The following is a 26,153-nucleotide window of genomic DNA, read 5'->3' on the forward strand; positions in this document are numbered from 1 at the left end:
AAAGCAATAAAACCTGTGTTCCCAGCAAAGACAGTGGCACAGTTATCAGACTCATTTGCGACCTGAGAGACCTGGGCTGGGAGCAAGGCCCACTCTTGTATTTTTTGGTTTTCAAAAACCCTGAACAACTATGGCTGTGTGTGGGGAGGGTGGTGTGGGGTGGGGTGCGGGGAGGTGGACTCTGTTCAACCTCAGGGAATAATGACCAAAAAAAAAGGTGGGAGGCAGGGGGAAGGAAGGCAGTACACCCCACAGAAAATGCTTAAAACCTGGCCAAACTGTTAACAAGCATGTAAGCTTTCAGACTTAGGGAGAATGTGGCAATTAGAAATGTAGTGGAGGGCTGGGTGCAGTGGCTCACACCCGTAATCCCAACACTTTGGGAGGATGAGGCAGGCAGATCATCTGAGGTCAGGAGTTCGAGACCAGCCTGGCCAACATGGGTGAAACCCCATTTCTACTAAAAATACAAAAATTAGCCGGACGTGGTGGTGCGTGCCTGTAATCCCAGCTACTCGGGAGGCTGAGGCAGAAGAATCACTTGAACCCAGGGAGTGGAGGTTGCAGTGAGCCACTGCACTCCAGCCTGGGCAGCAGAGCGAGACTCCATCTCCAAAAATAAATAAATAAATAAATAAATAAATAAATAAATAAATAACAAAAACAAAAGAAATACAGTGGAGAAAGAAGCTGTTTCAATTGAGGGTGGAACAGATGCAATATTTCTGTCCACTCCTACCGCTGGACAAACGCACACTTACTATGAGTGACTATATAGATCCAGCCTGGGATTTACTAAGAAACACCATAACAGAACATCAATAGGCCAGGGTGACAGGTTTTCACTACAACACCTTACTTCCTTTGAACATTTGGATTTTCTAGTTTTCCTAGACAGTGACCTACACCAATCACACCATCCCCGGCCTCTCGCCCCCAGTACACATACTTTAAACATGAAGATAATGTCCACAGCCCACCGGGGCAAAACACCTCACCCAGCCTGCTAACAGGGGCAGGCAGGATGACTGTGGTAGTTTCATTTACTCTCATCTTTTCAGTGGGTCAATGAATTCCTTTCAATGATCATCACTCACCTTAGCCATGTAGTTTTTTACAGGAACTGCTTGCCGAATAACCGACTTAGTTCAATTTACTGACTTAAAAGGACACAGTATGGCATGGGCTACTCCAGGTTGTGTTAACTGTAAAGACCAGTACCCATCCCCGTTCCAAATTCTAAACTCTACTACCTCATCTGCATGTCACAACAAGGTCAGCTGAAAACCTCCCTGTGGGCTGCACTTGAGCTTTCACAGGGAATAAACGACCTCACAAGTCTGGCAAATGTATGGCTAAACGCAGCAGGAATCTCATGTATATGGATCTGAATGTTCTTTGGGAATTCTGCAGCAAATAAAATGATTTACTGAGCCAATTCAAACGAACTCTATCAAAACACACAAAGGCCTAGAGGACAGATTACAATGAAAGTAAATAACTCAAGGCAATTTTTGATCTAAAGCATTTTGCTTAGCTCTACAAAGGCATGAATGAGGTGTGGTCACGTTTTTCTATAGGAGGTTTTGCCACTACTTGCTCCCAAGTTAAACATGGCCACAGAGTATTGTGAATGTTTAATGTATGTCTGGGAGAAATTTATTGGCCAATACTTTAGTTACTAATGGGAGGATTATGTATAGTCAGACCATAAAGCGTGTAAAAGCAGATCACTTAGAGCCGCTCTATCCAGGACAGCAGCACTAGATGCATGGGCCCTTTGAGCATCTGAAATAAGGTTAGCATGACTAAGGAAGTGGGTTTTATTTTTTCAAACTTGATGTTCAATTCAGTTACTGAAAAACTTTACTGTTTAAGTATCTTTGGAACAACTTGGATATGAATTTGTGTTTTTCAACTGCATATTTTACAAAATCTAAATACAGATCAAGTATTCCTGATGAAACGTTAGCATCCAAATTGAGATGTGCTATAACCGGATACACAGTGAGTTTTGAATTCTTAGCGTGAAGAATAATAATTTTAGATCTCACTAATAATTTGCATATATTGAGTACATGTTGAAATATTTTGGATATGCTGAGTTAAATAAAATATATTATAATTTCACTTTTTAAATATGGTTGCTAGAAAATTGAAAATGACACTCTGGGCTTATTATTTTTTTTTAATTTTGAGACGGAGTTTCGCTCTTGTTGCCCAGGCTGGAGTGCAATGGTGTGATCTCAGCTCACTGCAACCTCCACCTCCCAGGCTCAAGTGATTCTCCTGCCTCAGCCTCCCAAGTAGCTGGGATTACAGGCATGCGCCACAGGTTTATTTTTTATTTCTGTTGGAGGGTGCTGTTTTAAGAGTATGGAGCTGACATCTAAGAATTCTAATGCCATCTGCTGGATACACTAGTACAAGCCAGGCCCCTGTCACACAGTAAGACTGTGATGGTGTGTCAATACTCAAAGAACTGGATCTGAAACAGAAAAGGGCTCACAAAACACTGAACTAAATTATACTGTTAAGAGGGGATTATAAATAGGTTTATTTAGTTTTTGAAATCCCAGAGAAAATGTGACTCACAGTTATTAGATAACAGCGACCATGAGCCAACGAGCACAACTGCTTCGCCGTCCACCCGGGTGCTGCAGGCATGGATGTGGTCACCTGGGATGGACCCTTTGTGATGCTGGCTCCCACACCTACAGCTCTTCCTGCTGCCTGCCGTGTCCCTGTCTCCCTTCTCCTTTCTACTCCACAGTCGGCCTCGAGTCCTTCTGCTCTGTGTTACACACACATCCTCTTTTCATCTTTCTTTGTCTATTCATTGTTTTTTTTTTTTTTTTTTTGAGACGCAGTTTTGCCCTTGTTGCCCAGGCTAGAGGGCAGTGGCGCGACCTTGGCTCACTGCAAGCTCCGCCTCATAGGTTCATGCCATTCTCCTGCCTCAGCCTCTCGAATAGCTGGAACTACAGGCGCCCGCCACCACGCCCGGCTAATTTTTTGTATTTTTAGTAGAGACAGGGTTTCACCGTGTTAGCCAGGATGGTCTCGATCTCCTGACCTCGTGATCTGCCCACCTTGGCCTCCCAAAGTGCTGGGATTACAGGCGTGAGCCACCGCGCCCAGCTGTTTTCTTTCTACTCTTTCTTTTTTCTGTTATTCTTATGATTCTAGCATGTCTAATAATTCTATTTTTCTTTTTAGTATTCCAATTTTTCTTTTTGTCTCTTCCCTCTTTATCCTACAAGCTGTTTCAGTACGTTTTGTAGTTTTAGCTCTTACATTTAGGTCTTTCATTCACTGTGAGTTGATTTTTTGTATGTGGTGTGAGGCAGAAGTCCAAACCCATTCTTTTGCATGGAATATTCACTTGTCCCAGAACCATCTGTTGAAAAGACTGTTCTTTCCCCACTGGATGGTCCTGGCACCACTGTCAAAAATCAATTGACCACGGATATATGTTTTATTTCTGGACTCTCGCCTCTATTCCACTGATCTATGTGTCTATTCTTATGCCACTACCACACTGTGTAGATTATTGTAGCTTTGTGGTCAGTCTTGAAATCAGGAAGTGTGAGTCCTCTGTTTTTTCTCTAGATTGTTTTGTCTATTCTGGGTTCCTTGCATTTCCGTGTGAATTTTAAGATTAGTTTGTCAATTTCTGCAAAAAAGGCAGCCAGGTTAGTTGGTTTTTATGTGTATTTATTAAAAAAAGCAATTACCCTATTAGGCTGACAGAATGATTAGGCTGACCATTAAAAGGACTGGCAACTTTATCCTTGGAGTTTAGAGGTAAGTCTGTAAGAATTCAGGATGTTTGTCTAAGATTGCTTGATACTAGGGCAACAAGACTGAGAGCAGAGGGCACTAAAAAGACTGTCTAGGGGTTAGACATCAATTGTGTTTAAGTCTGAGATCTGCCCCTTAGGTACCATATGACCCTGCACAAGTCACCGACCCCTCCACACTCCAGTGTGTCATCTGTAATGAGGATGGCACACTCCCTTCCACACTGCAGCACTGCGGGAACAGAGACAATGCCATCGCAGAGGATCCGCAGGGGACAGGCTACTTCACTCACACCTCTCCTTCCCCCTCTTCAGAGAACAACAAGGACTTGTGCTACTGCATTCTCACAGCACTCATTGGCCTGGGAACCAGCTGTGGGAGCCCTATGGGCCCGGTCATCAACCCTCAACTGCTTGTCTGCAGCTATAGGAACCCTCTGAGGTGTGGCAGGCAGAGGATGGGGTGGGTGCCCAGGCACCCTGCTGACTTTCGGGAGCCCTGCCCACCCCCAACCCTCTCCTTATTACTAATGACATGGGAACCCACCTGCTCCACTGTGCAGCCCCAAGTCTGATCCAAGTCAGGCTCCTGAATGTGAGGAAGCCGAGCATGGGGGCGACAGGGAGGTGGGATGCACTGAAAAGCTCTAACCATTGCCGCTAAGGCGCATCAGTCTCTGACCAGGTCCAACAGCCTCCACGTACATCCCAGTCCTTCAACACACATTTACTGAATGCCCACTGCACACAAGAGTGTAGGTAATAGCATGGTATGACAGTAAAATTAAGTAAACAACTCCCACTTCTACCTTTCTGGACTACGAAGAGCTCCTCCTGGTCTTCCTTATCATTTCCTATGTGATTACTTCCAGGTCCTCTTGGAGAACAGAGCATTTTGCCTCCCATGCAGTTTGCCACTGCTTGACAGGGAGAAATTCCTCCTGACCTATGGTCCATTGGCTGATCTGGAAGCTGAACCCTTGGAATAAAGACACCTGCATGCTAGCATTTGTAAAAGGAATGGAAAAGAACCCTTAAATATGAGTAAGTTGTGGGAGTAGATATGAAACAGATAGGGTTATAAGCACATCTCAGTGTCAAATTTTACAGAATAAATACTTCTATTCTATCGCAGTTCACATGTAAATCCAGGTAGGTATGTCCCTATCCCACTTAGAATAAAATGAACAGCCAAGTGGCCAAAGTTTCCATAACTTTCCTCCTTGCTGATAAATCCAACCTGAAGTCTGTGCCTCCTAGGGAAAGGACAGGACAAAGGTACAATTCAGTTCCTAAAGTTATTTCTCCCTCTCTGGGAGAGAAAGGCACTGTCCAAGTACAAACCCAAGTCAGTGTGCTTTGAAAGATCATGTCACTTGTTTGTAATAGGAAATCATGTCATCCAGAGTTTTGAAAGTAACTGTGGGGGCTTGTGGTGGGTTGTCGGGGGCAGGAGTGGGTGACGTATGTTCAGGGCTAGGTCCGTGGCTCTGGTCAGGGCACTGCCCTGGGTCACTCTGTGCTGGCCCAGGCCTGCTCCATGCCTGGCTGCTGGAAAAACCAGTTCTCTTCTGACCCACAAAGTAATCTGACGGTGGGGCAAACTCAGGATCTCTCTCAGCCCGGAGATCTGACTGCCTCTTCGACCAGTATCCAAAGGAAAATTCTGGTAAAAATAAGAAAGTAAGTTATTAGAACTGATTAACGAATCAGTTGAATTTATTGTTACTATTATCTAATTGTTTCATATATCTCTTAAAAGCCACCACAAATTATCCAAAGAATAAGAATGGCAACAGCAAAACTATTACAAGGTATAAGTAATACCTACAACGAGTATAAAAGACCAGGCTAAGAAAAGGGAGTGACTACCTCTAGATGGGAAAATACAGAAAAAGAGAAATACAGACAAATTATCTGCTTGACATGACACTGTAGGTATTTCATACCAAAATAAAAATTTTGTCCTTTATTGAGTTTTGGAAGACACAAAAGGGACCTGTCCAACCTTGTCTGGTATTTCACCTCTATTTCTAACAGTGGCTCTTGCATTTCTCTTACTTTAGTTTTGGATCTTATCAGCTCAGACAGCATGGGCTAATGTTCTACTGAAATGATCTTTTTCAAAGAGGCATAAACCATAGTCTTCCAAAGAGAAGCTGCTGTGGACACTCTGGAGAATTTACAGAAAAAATGTCCAGGGAAATTCCCCAACAGAACCATGTGTGAATCCAGGTTAGTACACTGGCATGTAGACCATTTTCAACTGAACTGAACATAAAAGAAGCTGCTAAAAACAGAGCACGTGAGAACACCAAACTTTCACAATACTTTAAAGGCAGGTCCTGAGAAATGGCATTCCAAAGCTGTAAAACCACACAAGGCAGCACGAAGTTAAAACTTACCCCAAGTGCTTCTGGAAAAAAAACCATTTTCTATTCACTGGAGAGTTCTTAAACCTCAGAGCCCACCTCCCTTACCTTTTCCGCGGTCCCACTCCCGGATGTGTGGCACTCCAGGCTTGGTGTCCTTCCTCTCCTGGACAATGACTTCTACTTTGCTACTCTGGGCAGCAGGACGTGGAGTTGGCACAGCCTCTGGCTCCGGTGGCAAAGGCCCAATAACATCTCCATCTATTTTTTGTAAAAGAACAAGACACTGTTATAACAAAGTCTAAAGCTATTTTTAAAAATACAGAACATGCTAATCCTGAAAGTAAAAGTAACCATCAGTACTTATGAAGTACCTAACATTCCCAGGCAGTGGATTAAGTCTTTTGTATACAACAGGTCATTTAATTCTTGTAACAATCCTAATAAATTCAATATTTCCATGTTATCCCCATTTTATAGAGGGGGAAAATTAAGCTCAGAAATGGTACACAGGTAGAAAGTGATACGGGCTGGAGTCCTGGGCTGGGCTGGATGGATTTCAGTCTCTGTGCCCCTCACTATGCCACTCTGCTTCTCCAAACTGGCAATTGCAGGACCAGAAATCCCTAAATCACTCAACTAACATCACAATCTCAGGCGAAGCAAGCAGAGCCAAGGGGATGAAGAGCTGGGGTCTGGTGTAGACTGTTCAATTTTGGTCACATTTTTAAAATGTAAAAGAAAAATGGATTTTTAAAAAACACCGTGGTGGTGCTTCACATTTTCTGGACATGACAGATGTTCAGGAGATAACAAAATTAGAGAAACAATCTGCACAGCTTAACATGTTATACAGTGAGCATTTATCTGAAACTAAACAGATGGTTTTCAAATTCCTAAATGTTTCTGGTCTGTTTTGTTCAGACGTTAGGAAATGGCCCATGGCTTCACATAAGCTTTGTGAGAGCTGGAGAGCCATACGTCCCTTCATACCCACACTCCCCCTTTTCCTTTGGGTAATAGAATGCCCCCCGGTTTCAGCTGAGCATGTGGCCACCTTGCTGGAGAGGCCATTTCCCAGCTTCTCCTACAGTGAGGTGAGGCCCACAGGACTGAGCTCTGGCCAGCAGGATGTAAATGCATAGGTTGTATGTAACTTCCCACGCACATCTCTAAAAAGGAAGGTGGCTTCCCTTCCCAGTCTCCCTGCCTACCCCTAGGCTGGATCGTGAACAGGTGAGCACGGGAGCAAGCTTTGACTGTCCAGAAGAGAAAAATACTCTAGGAAATGGCAGAAACAGCAAGACTGGAGGAAGCCTGAGACTAGATGACCATCTAGGGTAGAGCTACTCACCTGCCCTGGATACCCACTCACCCACCTATCTCCAAGTTGTTAAGTAGAGAAACAGACCTCTATTTTGTTTGAGCCATTCTATGTAGGAGTCTCTAGATTGATGGCAATTTAGCCTGTACTACCACAACTCATGCAATAAGCTAGTCTGACATAGCATTTAATAGTGTTTCCAAGGGGAACCGTGCTCCAAGTTTCACATCACCAACTTCTGGAGCACAGTTCTTTGGTAAGCTTTGGCAAGCTGTCGATATTCGTATTTCTAAATTCTTTTACTATGTAACTTTATGAATACAAATTTCTTTAAATACATATATATAAAATAACCAATGGCAAAAAATTTAAGTCTAAAACATATATATGCAAAACTAAACTTTATCTTAAAATATCTCTTTACTAAGTCTCAATTACAAGACTATGCCATTCTAAGATGCAACACAATGTATTGTTGCTTCATATCCTCATCTATAGCCTAAAAATATTGAATGTCATTCTGCATCACCTTGGTTATAAAAATTGCTCCTGCCAGTACCTTAAAGGTATACTGTTTGCTTAAATATAAAACTAAACGGCTAATTTTCACATTGCCAGCCCTATTAACAAGACATCAATGGAAATAAAATTTTCCCTTTTGAAGTTCAGCAACATAGCCATGATATACCTCTATTTGCTTCTTCTGTTCCATCTTCTTTTGATTTTTTCATCTTTTTTTGTCGAAGTTTGGCAAGTCTTGCCTCTAAGATAGCCTTTCGCTTTTCCTTTATGTTTTCTCGTTTTGTTCTCTGATCTGTTGTCTGAATAGAAAATCAGAAAATTATTTGCTTGAAGCCAAATTTGCAATACTCCTGTTCAAAAGGATGAAATTTTCTTCTAAAAATAGACTAGTTAATTGATCTTCAGGCCACCTCTAAGAAGCTATCCTTGAGATCCTTACCATGAAGCCCTATGAAGTACTCTTATATGAACCCTCTGATGTCTTACAAAGTTTCATAAGAGTTCACAGAGCATCTTGCAAGCCTTAACACTCAAGAAAACCAACCCATTCCGTCCTACACCTTAATCCCTTAAGTAACTTTCTATTTTCCCATCCAAGCCACTCCAAAAGTACCACATTTGACACCAGATTTAAAACATCAAAGTTACACAGGTTACTTGTGAGCAGTTATAAAATTTGAAACACAAAAATAGTATGGCAACTACCTTTATGCAATTCTGAATATCAATTTTAATTTCTAACTAATTTACTAGATTTTTCTGCAGTATGGTCCAGCAAGAAACCAAGCGCTCACATCTTTCCTCACAGTCACTTGGGATTTATCTGTACCTGTTCACGCAGCATCTCTAAGGTTTTCATCTGCTTGTTTCTCAACTCTTTGTCTCGGGCAAAGGCAAAATACCCAACGCCAAGTTGCCGGGCCTCTGAAAGAAGTACAAATTACCCAAAAGATCAGACTGTCCTGATCATTCAACTATACTCAAGCCACATTTCCTACCAAAGCAAAAAGAAACACAGTGATATTTGGCACAAGTTTTAAAAAGAAAAAGAAAACAGCTAAGCTAAGAAACAAAAAACCAAAGAAACACAACAGTTAGACCAAGTTTTCATCCTGTTTGCCAAGGGAAGCATAACAAGGGTTCGCTTGCTTTCAGCCATGGGCTGTCTCCACTTCTCTCGGGGAACAATCCCTTGGATTACCAGACCCTCTGTCAGGAAGATAGTCCCAATGTGAGTATTTTAAGGCTATGAAGTGAACAAAGGAGATATTTTCTATTTCCAAAGCAGAATCTTTAATTTCCATGTAAAAGCTATTGCTTTATGAATACTTCCCTTTATGTTTGCCATCAGTTTAAGATTAAAAATAAGATTTGCAAAGCTGCAAGAAAATAGTCATACCATTTTCCCGAATGTCTTCATAATGAACGGGCCCCATGGGCCTCTTCAGGGCCTCTCTTTCTTCTTCCTCCCATTGCTGGCGCTGAAGTTCTTTTCTCATATCTTCAGATAATAGGGTTTTTTCATTAGCAGGACTAATAAAACTAGCAGGAAAACAGAGCAAAAACTATCTTCAGATAAGGATTGAGATATCAGTGTTTAAGTACAGTCAGTTGCATCATGGATAAGTGACACTATTTGATAAAGAAAACAAGGAACTACAGAGGCTTCTGACCCACAAGACTGCTGGAAAATCAATAAAACAGCCTTTGCCTTTTTTTTTTTTGAGACTAGTCTTGCTCTGTCGCCCAGGCTGGAGTGCAGTGGCACGATCTTGGCTCACTGCAACCTCCGCTTCCCAGGTTAAAGAGATTCTCCTGCCTCAGCCTCCCGAGTAGCTAGGATTACAGGCACCCACCACCACATCTGGCTAATTTTTGTATTTTTAGTAGAGACAGGGTTTCACCATGTTGGCTAGGCTGGTTTTGAACTCCTGATCTCAGGTGATCCACCTGCCTTGGCCTCCCAAAGTGCTGGGATTACAGGCATGAGCCACTGCGCCCGGCCAGCCTTCACCCTTCTTACTCAAGCACCAGACTTGTTACGTTAGCGTGACGGAATCTTGCCTGAGCACTCAAGACAAAAAACTTTCCTTCCACCCAGGTCCTGACCAGATGGGAGGTGGCCCAGGCAGGGAGGAGGAACTCTGGGTCTCCTCCTGTGGATGGTCTCTCATCTGGGGACATGAAAACTGCCTAACACTGTGGCCTGAGTGGTGTCTCCTGTCCTTGCAGATGGCCGGGCCCTGAGAGGCTCAAGGTTTCCATTCTCCTTTTTTTTTTTTTTTTTGAGACAGAGTCTCGCTCTGTAGCCCAGGCTGGAGTGCAGTGGCGTCATCTTGGCTCACTGCAGGCTCCGCCTCCTGGGTTCACGCCATTCTCCTGCCTCAGCCTCCTGAGTAGCCGGGACTACAGGAGGCCGCCACCATGCCTGGCTAATTTTTTTTTTTTTTTTTTTTTTGTATTTTTAGTAGAGACAGGGTTTCACTGTGTTAGCCAGGATGGTCTCGAACTCCTGACCTTGTGATCCGCCTGCCTTGGCCTCCCAAAGTGCTGGGATTACAGGCGTGAGCCACCGTGCCCGGCCTCCATTCTCCCTTTCTTATGCCAAGCCAAAGGCTACCTGCTGGATGCCTGAACCTGCAGGACTTGGACAAGGTGGAGTTTCTCCCAACACTTTTCACACAAAAGTTCCTATGGTAAGAGGAATTTATTCCCCTGGAGCTTCAGAGTTATCTCTTAGGTCTTATGTTTTAGAGTTATCTCTTAGGTCTTAGGCCCTGCTGAAAAATCTAGTTATAAGGCCCTTACTTTAAAAATGCAACGATACATAAAGAAAAAGTGAATAAGTTCTCTCCCTGGAGCCACCTGTTTGTGGGATAATCAAGTGAATATTCTCAAACCACTTTTCTCCACAAAGGCTGGTTTGCTGGTTTGGTTTGGGCTTATTCTGTTACTCTGTAGTCAGATATCCTTCTAAGTAAAAGAGACAGCTCTACTCATCCACCAGTCAGGTTGTTCCCCAAGTGTGGATTATGTGTGTATGTGCATGCTAACCACTAAAAAGTGCTTCAATCAATCAATCAATCAATATCTCCTTACTGGAGCAACAGAGATCATTAATTATAAAACAGCCTCCCCTCACAAAACAATCCCTGTGACTGCATTTCAGACCTTGGCAGAGCTCTGTATACCACACACACTTACAGTCTCCCCTGAAGATTTTTATCCATCTCCAGCAGATCTGGCAAATCCTTTCTCATACAGCGCCGGGAACGCCCCAAAGAGTCCACATAATCCACCCTGAAATGAAAGCAAAAAGATGTGAAGAAGGACTTGTACACATGTACAAGTCCCTAAGTCAGGAAGTAGGTGAACAGTGAAGGAGGAAGATAGGCCTCACTACCAAGAAGAGCCCCCAACCTCAGAGACCACTACTACTGACAGGAATATGCTTTTTAAAGCTGACACACAATAAGCTCATTGTGCCCCTTATTAAATATTAGTTTTAGAAACTGTTAACAATAATTATGATCATTTATGTCTTTGATTTCACAGAAAAATCACCCACACAGAATTTTGCTGCAGCACCTACGAACTTACTTTAATCTAGTTGAGACAATTCCAGACATTTTATCAGTATCTTAGTAACTTTGCCTTGTGCCTGAGATTCTCAACTTGCTGATTTCCTCACAGTCTTCAAGTCTGACTTTTTATTCTTTCTCTTACTTCCTCTAATTGGTATAATTCTGCCCAATGTATTAGCAATCTCGTAATGTAAGAAATGCACAGTATTTTTCAGAGTTGGACTCTTCTTAATTAGGAGGAAGCCAAACACCATAACTCTCTCCTCATCTTTGCTCAAACTAGACAGTGGTCAGACAGCTAAGCCGGGCAGATAGCAAGGCAAAATGTAATATTCTGACTTCCTACAATAGAAAATATGGACAGATTTTCATGAAAAACATCTCATTTGTATTATGACGCAACAGATATTTTACTTTTTAAATTATGGGCAGAGAATCTCCTAGAGCCTTTAGCAGGGTACTGAATACCCAGTAAGGTCCAGTAAGTACTAGCTGGCAGACCAATTCAAGGTCAGATTCGGCAGGTATGTGGCTTTGCTTTTGTTAGCAATTTTTTTTCCTCTCAAGTAATGCTGATTTCAATTGCTAGCTGTGATTTAAAAACTGAGTGTTTACTCTAGTACTGAAGCTGATTATCACAAGAAATAAAACCTCCAACTGCAGCAAGCAGTTTCTTTCTTCCTTTTTTTCCCCCCAAATGGATGGGGGAAGAAAACCATCTAGCCAGATGGTCTGTGTAATTATTTACAGTATCTTTATGGAAAGATTTTCTACCACCTGGAATTTAACTATCAAAAGGATTTTACAAGCAATTACAATTCTGGAGCTTAATTTAAAAACAAAAAAATGTGTCAGAACTGCTTGCAGAGCGTCTTCCTTCACCATATGGTGGCATGTGACACCTTCAATTGCCCTCCAAACTCTTCAAATCCCTGGCAAATTGCTTGTAATCACACAGGCATTAATAAGCAAAAATTTTTAAAAAGACATTAGGCCTTTCAAAGCAGATGAGATTTCTGTTATGAAAAGCAATCATAGACCATTCTGTTTCTGGAGAAGGCCTCCAAAACATACAGATCCCATTAAATAGAAGTGGCAAGACAGTAGTCAGCCACGGCTCCATCTAATCAGCAATCACTCACTGAGCAACCCCTGAAGGCAAACAAAGCTTTCCTCAGGCAAGGAGAGTAATACAACAGGGCTAACAGCCATGCCATCTTCCAAGGGTCTGGGGAAGTTAAGGCACACACCCATGAAACGCTTATTAACAACACTGGGTACGTAAAGACTACCAAAAGTTTGCTAAAATCTTTTTCTGATAATGAGGCCTAGTATGTGTCAATAATAAATAAAAGGTAATACCCGAAGAGCAGGAAGTATATTAAGCGCTACCTGACTTCAGATGAGGGAGCAATCACTTAGACATTAGAAATGATAGGCCAGGCGTGGTGGCTCACACCTGCAATCCCAGCACTTTGGGAGGCCCAGGCGGGAGGACTGCTCGAGCCCAGGAGTTCAAGAAGAGCCTAGGCAACATAGTGAGACCTTGTTTCTACAAAAAAAATTAAAAACTGAGGCAGGAGGATTGCTTCAGCCCAGGAGGTCGAGGCTACGATGAGCCATGATCATGCCACTGCACTCCCACCTGGGTGACGGAGTGTGGAGACCCTGCCTCAAAAACAAATAAATAAAAAAGAAAGAAAGAAATGATGAAGAAAGGCACCAAAAGAAGAAACTGTATGTTCTTCTCTTTTGGTTCCTTATAGCTTGCAGGCTGACACCTGTTCCAAATGGTATCAAACTATTTAGATGTAAGTTTTTAAGAAAGTAGGTAAGAAGATACCTGTTTTATCCCAATAAGAATGTTATTTCTAAACCAACATGGACACCCTCAGTAGAATGAAGATGCAGTTTCTCTGCCATCCACAGTAGCTGGGACTGCTCTCTTCAGCTCATCAATGACTGCCCACAGGGCCAAAGGCTGACAAAAGATCAACACCTGCTGCAAAGAGTCCTGAGCAGTTCCTAACAAACGCCCACCATGAAGAGGATATTTGAGCCTTGAAAGAAGGATAAGAAGGATCCCAAAGGTGAGAGGATGGGTTCCCAGGAAATTGTCAGAGCATCAGTACAGCTCTCAGCAATTTCAAGCACTGCTGAACAGTTTCCAAACAAAAAAAAATCATTGTTACAGAATTCCCATTCTGGTCTCTCTACTTATTGATACAAAGTCTCCTTAAGGAAAAGACGAGTTTGGTTCTTCTATCATTCATATACATATAGGCAAAATTCAGGAAAATGTCAATAATAAAGGTTTACAAAATGCCTGCTTATACTCCACAGGCTGCACTTTCTTGTGTAGCCCAGAACACTTACTTCTTGAAGGAGGGTGGGGTGGTTAAAGCAAAGGGCCATGGGAATGAGGCACTATAATCTCTATTTTATAACGGAAGATCCTCAGCCTCAAAGACTGAGGAAGCTGATTAAGATCATACAGCCAGTAAAAGGTGCAGCTGGAACCGTCCAAGGCCCACAAGTCCACACCACAGTGCCAAACAATGTCACAGGCGGAGTAAAACACACTGTGCCACCTCTGCCGGCTTCCTTCTCCTAGATGACAGCTCTCCACCATGTCAGAACAAGAACACGGGTAAGGCAGCAGCACAGGTACAAAAGGAAGGCGCTCTGCCCGCACTGTTTCATGTTAGTGAGCCAGGCAAGCCAAGTCTGCCAGGCACTGGGTCTCCTTGGGCCTGGCACAGGGCTGGGCACACAGCAGAAGCCCAGTCAGTATTTGTAATTATATGTAATTATTGTAATTATGTCTTCATTTGAGCTACTGTTTCTACAACTATAATAACCTAATCCAACCTAACTTAAAGGGAAGTCTCAAAAGAACACCCAGGAAGAATAAAGAGAAATGGCTTGATAACAACCCAACAAAATCACTCCCAAAATGTCAGCGCAAGTCTGAGGATGTTCCTCTGAGCTAATCCATGATGTTACCAACCATTCTTCACTGGGGTCTTGGGGAGGAGGGATCTCTCCCTCAGGAAGGTTTTCCTCATCATCGTCCCTTTCTCCTGCCTTTTGAGAATCTCTATGGGCACCAGATGCCTCCATTTCTTTGCGCTTGTCTATGATCTTCTGCGTGAAATCCACAAGGTACATATCCTCCACTTCTTCATCTAGGACATAAAAATCAGTTTTCAGACATCAAAAAGGAAAATCACACATGGAATTGACAAGAAGCAGTCACATTCATTGCCTGGTGGCCCCATCACCCCGACAGCTCATCAGCCAATGCCTCCACTCCCCAAACATTTACAAAGACACACAGCTACCTTGGGAACTGACACATACTACACAAAAACAATCTTGAAAAAGCCTAAAGTTTTCTGTTGCCTCATCAATACACTACCTGAGTGAGCAAAACCATCTTAGAATGTCATTTTAAGATAACACAACAGTCTGATTTTATGCAACTCATCCAACCAATTACATCATACAGAAGCAAAACTGCATTTTCCATGTCATCAGATCAGGACAGTAGAACTTCTTGATTTAGGCGTTATGTATCTGTCTCATCATGTGGGCTGGATCACTAACCCTGATTATACTGCTGTGGTATGCTAAGTGTTTTAAAGGTCATAATACAGGTAAAAGAAGTCATCTGAGTTCTTCTCAAGCCAATGAACACCAATTCCAGGCAAGGCATGGAGCCAGGCCCTGCAGGGCATATACAGATATGCAAGACACTCTCTGCCTGCAGGGCTTATGGTCCACTTGAGGAGCTAAAACACACACTGAAAGTTAAACAACAATCCGTGACTTACCTAATTTAACCCAGGATAGCTCATGTAGCACAAATAATGTATACCTAAAGTTTCACTATGCTGGATTTAGGACACAGTCATTTGAGTCTTTTTCTGTGATGACAGAGATTAAGCTACATTGAACCCACATTAGGCTCCCTATTACCAGGGGTGGTGTTTTCCCCACCTTAGGGTGAAGAAAAACTGAGGCTCCAAAATATAACTTGCCCAAACTTGCAGGTCTGACATATCTATCAGGAGGTGGGCTTGCTGGTTTTGACAAAACCAGGTCTCTACACTCACACTCCTTTGGACCTGATTTCTATATTAACAATATAAGTAAAGTTTGAATCAAAAGAGAAAAGACTTTAATAAAATAAACTTTTTTTTCTTTTTTTGAGACTGAGTCTCACTCCGTCGCCCAGGCTAGAGTGCAGTGGCAATATCTTGGCTCACTGCAACCTCCGGCTGGCAGGTTCAAGTGATTCTCCTGCCTCAGCGTCCCGAGTAGCTGGGACTACAGGCGCCTGCCACCACGCCTGGCAAATTTTTGTATTTTTAGTAGAGATGGGGTTTCGCCATGTTGGCTGGGCTGGTCTCAAACTCCTGACCTTGTGATCCACCCGCTCTGGCCTCCCAAAGTGCTGGGATTACAGGCGTGAGCCACCACGCCTAGCCTAAAATAAACTTAAGTTTTAAAACCACAAAATACCTGAAATGGAGAGGAAATGTAGTCTGAGTTATAAAGCCATAGGCTAGTGAGGCCTCCTGGTAGGCGGCCATCCTGCTGCACCTTCAGGAAGAAGGCAAAACCTCTCCCACAGTACCTAGCTTTGTTGAGTGTCTGACCTTCCTGTGCTGGGCTCCTGCTATACAGGGAAAGTGCCCCTGCTGTCTGGGAAGAAGCGGCCAGGGACCTAGGACCAGCCTGGCCTCTCTCCTACTGTACCTGGGCTCCAGCCATGCTAGGCTAGGTGACTCTGTTGACCTCTGGCCCTGCTCTCCTCGGCTGGTCTGCTTACCAATCTACCCCTGCAAGATCCCTTTCTCCAGCTTGCCAAAGCTAAGCCCAACTTCTCCCAAAAGACTTCCCTGATTACATATTCACTTTCCCTGCCTTTTGGGAGTGAAATAGGTACTGCCTCATAAAATCTCTTCTACTGTTGTCTAATTATGGATTGGGTTTTTTCTGGGGGATATGAGAAAAGGGAGTTTGTTTTTGTTTTTTTGTTTTTTTTTTTTTTTTTTAGAGACAGGGTCACACTCTGTCACCCAGGTTGGATCATAGCTTACTGCACCCAGGATGCAGTGGCATGATCAACAGCTCACTGTAACCTCAAACTCCTGAGCTCAAGCCTCAGGCTCCTAAGTAATGGGACTATAGGCATGAACCACCATGTCCAGCTAATTTTTAAATTACTTTTTATAGAGACAGAGTCTCCCTATGTTGCCTGGGCTGGTCTCAAACTCCTGGCATCAGGTGATCTGCCCGCCTTGGCCTCCCAAAGTGCTGGAATTACAAACGTAAGCCACTACACTCAAACAGATTTAAAGCAATTATAAGCACAACACAGAAAAAAAATAGAAAATAGAGGGAAAATAGGGAAAGAAGAAACATAACTCTAGCACCTGACAGAACCACAATTCCACCCAGCCCAACCCACCCTGTTTTAGCACAGCTGTAATTGCAGGTAATTGCGGCCTACTCAGACCTTGTTCCCTAACTTTGCTTTGTTCTGTGTCATTTTCCTCCACCAGATGACTCTGCCTTGAGGGCAGAGGCAGACGATCTGGCTTCCAGTACTTGTTTGTCCCTTTCAGGCACCTAACATGCTGCCAGGCACCCACCAGACAATTGGTAAATTATTGCTAATTTTCTTGTCTCTGTGCAGCCATGGAAAGTAAAATTTTGACGTCTAAATTTTCTCTCTACCCCTACAGTTATTTTAACAAGTAATGTAATATCAAACGGCTGTATGCATTACAGAAAATGAAGTAGAAATAAAACTTTTATTTACCTATAAAGTCTCCTTTAGTCATTTTTTCATATAATTTGGCTTTTTCTTCCAATTTTTCCCTAGGAGAAAAAAAATACAAGTATTATAAATGGTCTTATAACTGTTCATCCTGGTTGACTCCACACTCCCTGCCTGACAGGTACCATCTGCCCATGAGGCCCAGCCTGTCAAGACAACCACAACCAGCACAGACCACACCATCCTGAGGAGACCCTCAGACCACCCTGCCCCATGTCTGCTCTGCCAAGGAAAACAGAAGCTCCGTGAGTGCATGGCCTGTGTCCTCTTATTTATTACTTGGTCCCAGGGCCTAAAATAACACTTGGCACACAGTAGGTTCTCAACCAATATTTGATGAATGAATAAGTGGATCAACTGACTTAAGAATCCAACAACTTAATTTAACTGCCAACTTAAAACAAATATCAACATTCCAACAAAGCAGCCTCTCTGCTCACAGTAATTCTGATGACATGTATTTTTCAGTGGTACAGACCATGAGAGGGTGACCAATTCTTTATTCTGGAAATACTTAATGATGGTAAAGAGAAGCCCCAAAGAGGTCATCTGCGAGTTCTCTTGTGAATGATCACTCTTAATCACAATGTCAGAAACATTCCTCTTTTATTTTACACATCCATTCACCAAGTACTTATTGCATACCTCCTACCTGCCAAGCACTGTTTTAAGCACTGAGGACTCACAGGAACAAGAAAAAGTCCCAGCTTCCTGGGAGTTCCCAGTCTAGAGATGGAGAAGGACACTAAATAAAGCAATGAAAAGAGGACCTGAGACTGTGAGAAGAGCTGTGAAGGGAACAGATGCATGCCAGCAGAGAGGCCCCTCGACATGCAGTAATGCAGTGCATGGTGGACCGGCTCACTCATATCAGCCTTCTAAGACCCCTACTTTGGAGGGCTCTTAATGTAACTAGCTGGTCATCAGAGGATCTTCCTGTCTTAATGAAAACAAAACTAGAACAAAATTAAAAGTCAAACAAAACACAAAGCAACAAGCATCAGGTTAGAGTGAGTGGGCAGGACACCAACTGAGAGAGGGCAGTCAGGGGAACCCTCTCTGAACATGACAACTGAGCCATGGCTTGCACAGCAAGAAGCAGCCAACCACAGGAGGATCTGGGGGCAGGGGAGGCAGGTCAGAAAAAGGAAAGATTAAGTGAGAATGAGCATGACATTTTCAGGAAAGAGAGACCAGTAGAGCAAAGGGCGCTGAGCAAAATAGAGAATGGTGCAAAATAGAGACAGAGACAGGCAGGGACGAGAGCACGTGAGAAAGGATATGAAACTTGGTGCAGTGTAGCAACAGTTTTCAGGGGTCAGGAACAGACTACAAATGGATAATCGAGATCAAGGAAGGTGTCAGGGAAACAACCGCTGGATTTAGTGGATGAGGATGTCACTAGTGACTTTAAAGAACAATTTCTTCTGTTGAGTTAGAAAGATGGAATTCAGAGCATGAGAGCAGGGACACTGCCTGCAACCTCTAAGTGCCAGACACTATGTATCTCCTTTAATTCCCTGAAGGACTTCATAACGTAAGTATTAACCACCTCACTTCATAGATAAAGAAACAGTCTTAACCGATAACTAACTTGCCCAAGGCCTTCTACCTCAAAAATGCCTGGGACTGTGCTTACGTGTTCTGAGCTCTGGAGGGAGGCAGACATCCTGCAGATGTCTTGACTCCCACAACACAGCAAAACCAAAGCGCTTCATAAAAGTTACTGCATAGAAAAAGCACAGCAAAGTGCCAAGAAAAACTCGATACACAGAGCAAAATAATAAAAGATCATGGTAACTTTGGACAAAATTAAAATTCTGGAATATGTTCAAGAGTGGGAAATGTCTCAAAACTGATCATATCTTTAAGTAAAGCCTGAGGTCTGTTGGGGACAGGTCAAATGCTAAGAAAAAGTCCCCAAATGGGCTAATATTCTGCCTTCTATCTTCACACCCAAGATTGCTGAGCAACCTTGGCAACTACTGTTTGCGACCACAGAATTTTATTATTCCATGTATCCAAAAGCACATGTAGCAGTCATGCCAAACATTAAAACTTGGGATTCTCTCTAAGGGTGATGCTGTCTTTTCTTTAGAGAAATAATAAAGTTGGAATGACAGAATTAGAAAAATCATCATTCTGAAACCAGCAATGTGATAACTATCAAGACTCATCAATGATAACAAATTATTACATGGAAACGAGTTGGTGAAGAGGATATTCACAGTCTCCAAATTTCCCACTTCAGATTACTATTAATTACAAATTGGGGAGGCACCTTTACAGTGGTGAAACCAAGCATACATACCTTAACCAAGTAATCAAACCTATCATCACCAATAATGACTCAAACTGACCTTATGAGCCTCCTGATGTGATTCAATGGGAAGGACACACCACTGCCTACATAGTATTCTTACCAAAAACATTTCATACAACTCTAATTGGTTGTGGGACACTGCAGAAATAACTGGCCTGGACCCTTTAAAAACATTAATGGCATAACAGACAACCAAAAGGCAAGGGAACTGTTCTAGATTAAAGAAGTCTAAACAGATTTGACAACTACAAACAATGTGTAATCTTTGAATCCCGGTTTTTTTTTTAAATCTATAAAGTAAATAATTGTACTGGGACAACTGGTGAAATCTGAATATGGACCACAAAACAGATAATACTAATTTATCAGTGTTAAATTTCTTGGGTATGATAGCGGTATTGTGGTTATGCAGGAAAATGTCCTTGTTCTCAGAAGATATATGCTGAACGATTTACAGGGAAAGTATGAAGCTTAACAAAGTCTCTCTATACACGCGTGTGTGTGTGTGAGAGAGAGAGAGAGGGAAAGCACATGTGACAAGATGTTAACTGGGGAATTTAGGTGAAGAATATTAGAATGTTCTATGTACCCTTGAAGTTTTTCAAAATAAAAGGGGGGGTGGAAATTTAGGGTTTCTAAATTCCAATGTCATCCCACCTAGCCCACAACATGGGGAAACTTCTTAAAAAGGTATTGATAATCTTAGTGTCTAACAAAGACTGACAGCAGGAATGTTTCATCTTATAAACTGTGACTATGTTTTACCTTTTTATAAGACTACAGATATATCTGCAAATTATATTATTTTTAGAGTACTTAGACCATTGGGCTAGAAGGATGTTAAAAATAAAATCTGTAAATCAAAAAGGACAAAATCTGAACTTCCATTTCTCTGCCTGGGTAGCCTCAAAGCTAACTATATTTACCAGAGCTTATAACTTTACCTTGCTTTGTCTAAAGTCTTCTGTTCTTCAATCTTCTGTTCAGCATCCTTCTCAGCTCGATTTGAAACGCCTACATTCTGTTTGCTCCAGATACTTGGTTTCTGGAGAGTAATTTTAGAAGACAAAACAGAACCACATGATTGCCAAAAAATCTCTACTTGTGCATCACGAAAAAAAAACAAAGGAGATCATGAGCTCTTATGAATCAATGGAGATAACTAGATAAGCTGTGTCCTACAAAGATACTGACTATACATGGCAAGCAGGAGCTAAAAAAAGAGCCCTCAATTATATAAATAACTTTTTTTTTTTTGAGACAGGATCTCACTCTGTCACCCAGGCTGGAGTGTGGTGGTGCGATCTCAGCTCACTGCAGCCTCAACACCCTGGGCTCAAGTGATCCTCCCACCTCAGCTTCCCAAGTAGCTGGGAATACAGGTGCACATCACCATGCCCGACTAATTTTTTTTTTGTAGAGACGGGGTTTTGCCATGTTGCTCAGGCGGGTCTCAAACTCCTGGGGTCAAGTGATCTGCCTGCCTCGGCCTTCCAAAGTGATGGGATTAGAGGCGTGTGAACCACGCCCAGCCTAAAGAGCTTCTTGAGTGCAGAATCACTTCCTACTATCTTTTATCTCCTGAATGATTACAACCTAAATCAAGACTAATGAAAATGTACATATTATAGAGAATTAGTAATACAAATAGTAGACACTATTACCTATAAAACTGGAAAAATCATTCACAGTTCTTATACACCCTGATATTTTCTGCTATATTCCTATATTATCTAATTGTTTATCTCTACTTGGATACCTAACACCTATAGAACCAGATAACCTTCCATCTACTTATGAAATGTAAACAATCCACATTTTTCCAAAAGAAGTGCTAAGGAATTAGCACATTACTATGTACTTTTACATAATCTTACTAATTTCTATTTTAATAACATTTCATGCAGATGTTAAATACATGATAGAGATTTTTCCTTAACATTTATATGTACAGATACCACTGACAATTTTAAAACTTTAAAAAACTTAAATATGGTATAATTCTCCCATGTTTGGAACCAATGGAGATAATTAGATCTTATTTTTTACCTTGTTAGTTGTTTTTGGTTTTCCAAAAACTCCAGAATCTTTTAGAAGTTTTTCTTGTTTGAATTCTTCTTGCTTTCGGAAGAGTTCAGCCTTAAGATCTACCAACTAGAATAAAAGCAGTAAGTAAACAAAAATATTAAATTCTTGCAGGTGACTGGATTGCTAAATTATTATAATTTCCAAAGAAATATTTCAAGTTCCGCTAAATGGACAAATATGGCTAAAAAACTAAACGTTTAAATGTAGAATCCAGTACACAAATTAAGCTAAGTCATGTTTCATTCTACCTCTGCTGCAAATGCATTTTTACTCTAACTTTCAACACTCGAGGCTTTCCTTAGGCAAGGAGAAAGTGATAAAGCAAAATAAATTAATGAAGTCTGCATCTTTTAGTTTCAGATTAAACTTGCATTATTAAGCACCTTCTCTCTGACTAGCACTACACTCATTTAATCATCACAATTTATTTCTACAGGGAAATGCTGTAGAAATAACATTGAAGAGCAGAACATAAACATGAGTTAGACATACTCTCTGCCTCAAAGAGCGTACAATGTAACAAGGAAAGTAATTAATAATACCAGCAAAATATAACAAATGACTCTAGAGTGGAAGAAAGTGGCACACAAGTTCAGATAAGGGAGCATTTCCTTCTGAGCAGAGTGATCAGAGAAAGCTTAGAGCAGAGCCTTTAAAGATACATTATTTCAACAGCTAGAAATAAAATAGACTGGGTGAATTATAACAGCTCCACATTTGACTTAATCCATTTCAAAAACCGCAAGCTTGGCTGAATCACACAGTTCAAGAACAGGAAAGAAGGCCAAGGCATAGGGAGTGCGGCAGTTGGGTGAATATTAGTACCTTTCCCTCGGCTACATTAGTCACTCCTGACTACTCTGCAAAAAAGGATGTAACAACAGTTTCCTTTTTAAGGGTCCAGGTACAGCTGCTTATATGGATGGGCATTTGTAAATCAGATATTTAATCACTGACTTAATCATCAGATACTTAAAAAATCACTTTATTTGTTAAGGAAAATAAAAATGGGTGAGTTCAATTTCCATTTTGGAAGAAATCGATTTAAAAGGTAACCATTTAATAATGCAAAGGGCAGTTTCATTGCAGACCCTAACACTGTAAATTCTTAAAAACAAATGAAAAACTTCTACTTTTTCTTCTAAATTTTTCTTCCAATTTAATTTCTTCAAATTTTCCAGCCACATATCTTCCTAGTCCACAATTGCCTTTAACTTTAAAAGATGCTCAAAAAATTGTAAATTCTCAAATAGCATTCTTATTACAATTATTGCTAACCTGTCAGTATAGGTTGGCTTTAATATTTATAGCTTTTTGGTTCCTGATCTTCAAACAAACATAATAACTAGTACCAATTTTAACCAATACTAGTTACCAATAATAACTAGTACTCAAATATCGGGACACCTATATGTTTTCCTTCGTACTCACTTCGTGTGCTAATACTCTGAAGTAAATTCAAGATTAAATCAAAGGTTGGGCAATTTGCTCTGATGATGAAAAGGCAGCAGCTTTCGAGTCAACTAGACTGAGTGAGCAAGGGTCTATCACTAAGATTTCTTCCCCCCCTGCCCCCCGCCCCCTAGAAGGAGTTTCGCCCTTGTTGCCCGGGTTGGAGTGCAATTGCGCCATCTCGGCTCACCGCAACCTCCGCCTCCCCGGTTCAAGCGATTCTCCTGCCTCAGCCTCCCGAATAGCTGGGATTACAGGCGTGCGCCACCACGCCCGTCTAATTTTTTTTATTTTTAGTAGAGACGGGGTTTCTCCATGTTGGTCAGGCTGGTCTCGAACTCCCGACCTCAGGTGATCTCCCCGCCTCGGCCTCCCAAAGTGCTGGGATTACAGGTGTGAACCACCGCCGCCGGTTATCACTAAGATTTCTGTCTGTAAGCTGGGGAAAGCTACTTCATCTTTCTGGGCCTCAATTTCATCATCTATAAAACGGAGATATTAACAGCACCTACCTCCTAAAGCCATTGGGAGGATTCAATGACATAGTGCATATAAAGTGCTGGCACAAAATGTGTACTTAGAACAAGTTTTCTTTCTAGAGTAGCTGATTTAATAAAACTGCTTACATCCTTTCAGACCTCACAGCTCCCTATGGCTGCATTAACAACTGTTTAGTTCCAGGGAGGGTACGCTGGGCACTTTCGGGTCCTGCGGAATATGTCACACTCTAAAGTTCTGGGAGGACTTTGCGGGTCCCTGGATGGAGGAGAAACCAGGAAGAGGATATGTCTGCATAGCAAAAAGAAGCTAGGGTTCCTCCCGACTGTAAGGGAGAAGGCTGACGAGGTGCAGGTCCTTGTGGGCAGGGCAGAGGGGAGGCAGGGAGATTCCTAACCCACGGGACACCAGGTTCAGATCCGTGTCCGAGGGTTCTGGTCTGGGCGCATGCCAGAGGAGAGTAGCCCAGTTCAGGGTCCTGTAAGAAAACTGAACGGGATCCCCGCCGGAGAAAAAAATCCAGTTCGGGGGTTCCTGTTTGAGGGAAGAGATCAGGTCTCTGGGTCCCCAAGTGAAGAAACAAGCTAGGTCGACATTCTTGTCTGATGGAGACAGGGTGAACCCGGAGCCCGTGGAGTTACCTCATACCCTCACTCACCGAAGAGGCCGTGACGTCCAAAGGCTTTTTCCTACGGTCCATGGTCGTGCCAGAGTGTCCCGGACGAGGAAAGACCCTTCCTACCCCACACGGGCCTCGTAAACCTACCTCCGTCGCAACCGGAAGTGTCTTCGATAGCGACACTGAGTTTGCGTGAGTTTGCGACGCGAGTTTGTCAGCTCAACGCCATCTTGAGAAGGTCAGAGTGTGGTGCGTATTGCGTTCGCCATCATTTTGGAAAGGTCAGAGAGTGCGGAGGTTGACGCTAACTGCTAAGGTCATCTTGAGGGCATAAGGTAACAAGGATTGGTGTGGGCGCCATCTTGAGAAGGGCGGAATAAAGCTTTTGATTGCGTTAGACGCCATATTGGGTGGGGCGGATGTGGGGTTGGGGACAAAGATAACGCCGTCTTGGGGAAGGCTGACGCTTGAGTGAGTGAACTCGAGCGTCTCGGGAAAGGTGGATTGGGAGGACCGGAAGAATCTAACTACAATTCGAGGACCTGCTGCCTGGCACTTTTCACACGTTAAATAGTTGTTTCTTAAAAGAGCGTACGAGATAAGGATTATTATATTAATCTTAGTAGAAATAACAAGAATAATAGCTAACATTAATATAGTGCTTATTATGTGCCACTTTACGTATTTCAGCTCTTAAGAACGTGAACTCCTGGGCCGGGCGCGGTGGCTCACGCCTGTAATCCCAGCACTTTGGGAGGCTGAGGCGGGTGGATCAGGAGGTCAGGAGTTTGAGACCAGCCTGACCAACATGGTGAAACCCCGTCTCTACTGAAAATACAAAAAAAAAAAAAAAAAAATTAGCCGGGCGTGGTGGTGCGCGCCTGTATTCCCAGCTACTCAGGAGGCTGAGGCAGGAGAATTGCTTGAACCCGGGAGATGGAGGTTGCAGTGAGTCGGGATGGCACCATTGCATTCTAGCCTGGGCATTAGAGCGAGACTCAGTCTCAAAAAAACAAAAACAAAAAGAAAAAAATGTCAACCCGAAAGCTGGCTTTCTGGGTTGGAATTGCTGCTTCACGGCTTACTGCCTGTGTACCTTGGGCAAGTTACTTAACTTCCCTGTGCCTCAGTTTCCAAAAGGGGATATAGTTTTATTTACCTCATGGGTCTTACTGAGGATTAGATGAGTTAAATGAGCTAGTCTTGATAAAAATGTTAATGATTATGGTAGACAGACTAATCACCCTCACCCCCACTCCCAGATGTCTACCTTCGAATCCCCAGAATCTGGATATATGGTGACCTTTATATAGCAAAAGAGAATTGGCAGAGATGATGAAATTAAAGCGATTGAGATGGGGAGCTAGCCTGGATTGTGCAGGTGGGTCCCCTGTCATCGAAACCATCCTTATAAGGGGTAGACAGGATGGCCAGAGTCAGAAAGAGATAAGAGATGCTTTGAAGAGGGAGAGTGGGACCACATGCCTAGGTATGCAGGAGGCCGCTAGAAAAAGCAAAGAAATGGGCCCTCCTCCAGAGTCTCCAGAAGGAATGCAGCATTGCTGATACGGTGATTTTAGTCTTGTAACACTCATCTCAAACTTCTGACTTCCAGAACTCTACGAGAATACGTTTGTGTTGTTTTAAGCCACCAAACTTGTGGCAATTTGTTGCAGCAGCAAGACGCAAGTGATCATAATGATTGTAACAGTAGCAT

General features: G+C 42.5%; 2 protein-coding genes across 4 annotated transcripts in view; both read right to left on the bottom strand.

Annotated features, from left to right (window-relative positions):
• Positions 1–2,685, bottom strand: part of C2H3orf20 (chromosome 2 C3orf20 homolog) — a 106,278-nt gene extending 103,593 nt beyond the window's left edge. The window contains exon 1 of one of the 3 annotated variants that reach the window (XM_054482249.1): positions 1,098–1,196. Coding sequence is in view for 1 of the 3 variants with exons in the window: in XM_054482250.1 (XP_054338225.1) it covers positions 1,098–1,106 (9 nt within the window). In the remaining 2 variants the exon portion in view is untranslated. Of the gene's footprint in view, positions 1–1,097; positions 1,240–2,595 lie in introns of those variants that run through there. The other 2 variants (XM_054482250.1, XM_063662666.1) reach the window with 2 other exon arrangements.
• Positions 2,686–3,700: 1,015 nt separating this feature from the next.
• CCDC174 (coiled-coil domain containing 174) lies at positions 3,701–24,671 on the bottom strand. The gene is made up of 11 exons (XM_054482251.2): positions 24,476–24,671; positions 21,829–21,933; positions 20,724–20,824; positions 17,439–17,497; positions 14,616–14,793; positions 11,226–11,321; positions 9,421–9,563; positions 8,851–8,945; positions 8,188–8,320; positions 6,284–6,436; positions 3,701–5,469 (listed from the first exon to the last, which is right to left on the bottom strand). The coding sequence occupies exons 1-11, from the start codon at positions 24,515–24,517 to the stop codon at positions 5,171–5,173; spliced, it is 1,404 nt and encodes a 467-aa protein (XP_054338226.1). The 5' UTR covers positions 24,518–24,671; the 3' UTR covers positions 3,701–5,170.
• Between the last annotated feature and the right edge of the window lie 1,482 nt (positions 24,672–26,153).

Source organism: Pongo pygmaeus, chromosome 2, assembly GCF_028885625.2.
Source record: "Pongo pygmaeus isolate AG05252 chromosome 2, NHGRI_mPonPyg2-v2.0_pri, whole genome shotgun sequence".
Taxonomy (NCBI): Eukaryota; Metazoa; Chordata; class Mammalia; order Primates; family Hominidae; genus Pongo; species Pongo pygmaeus.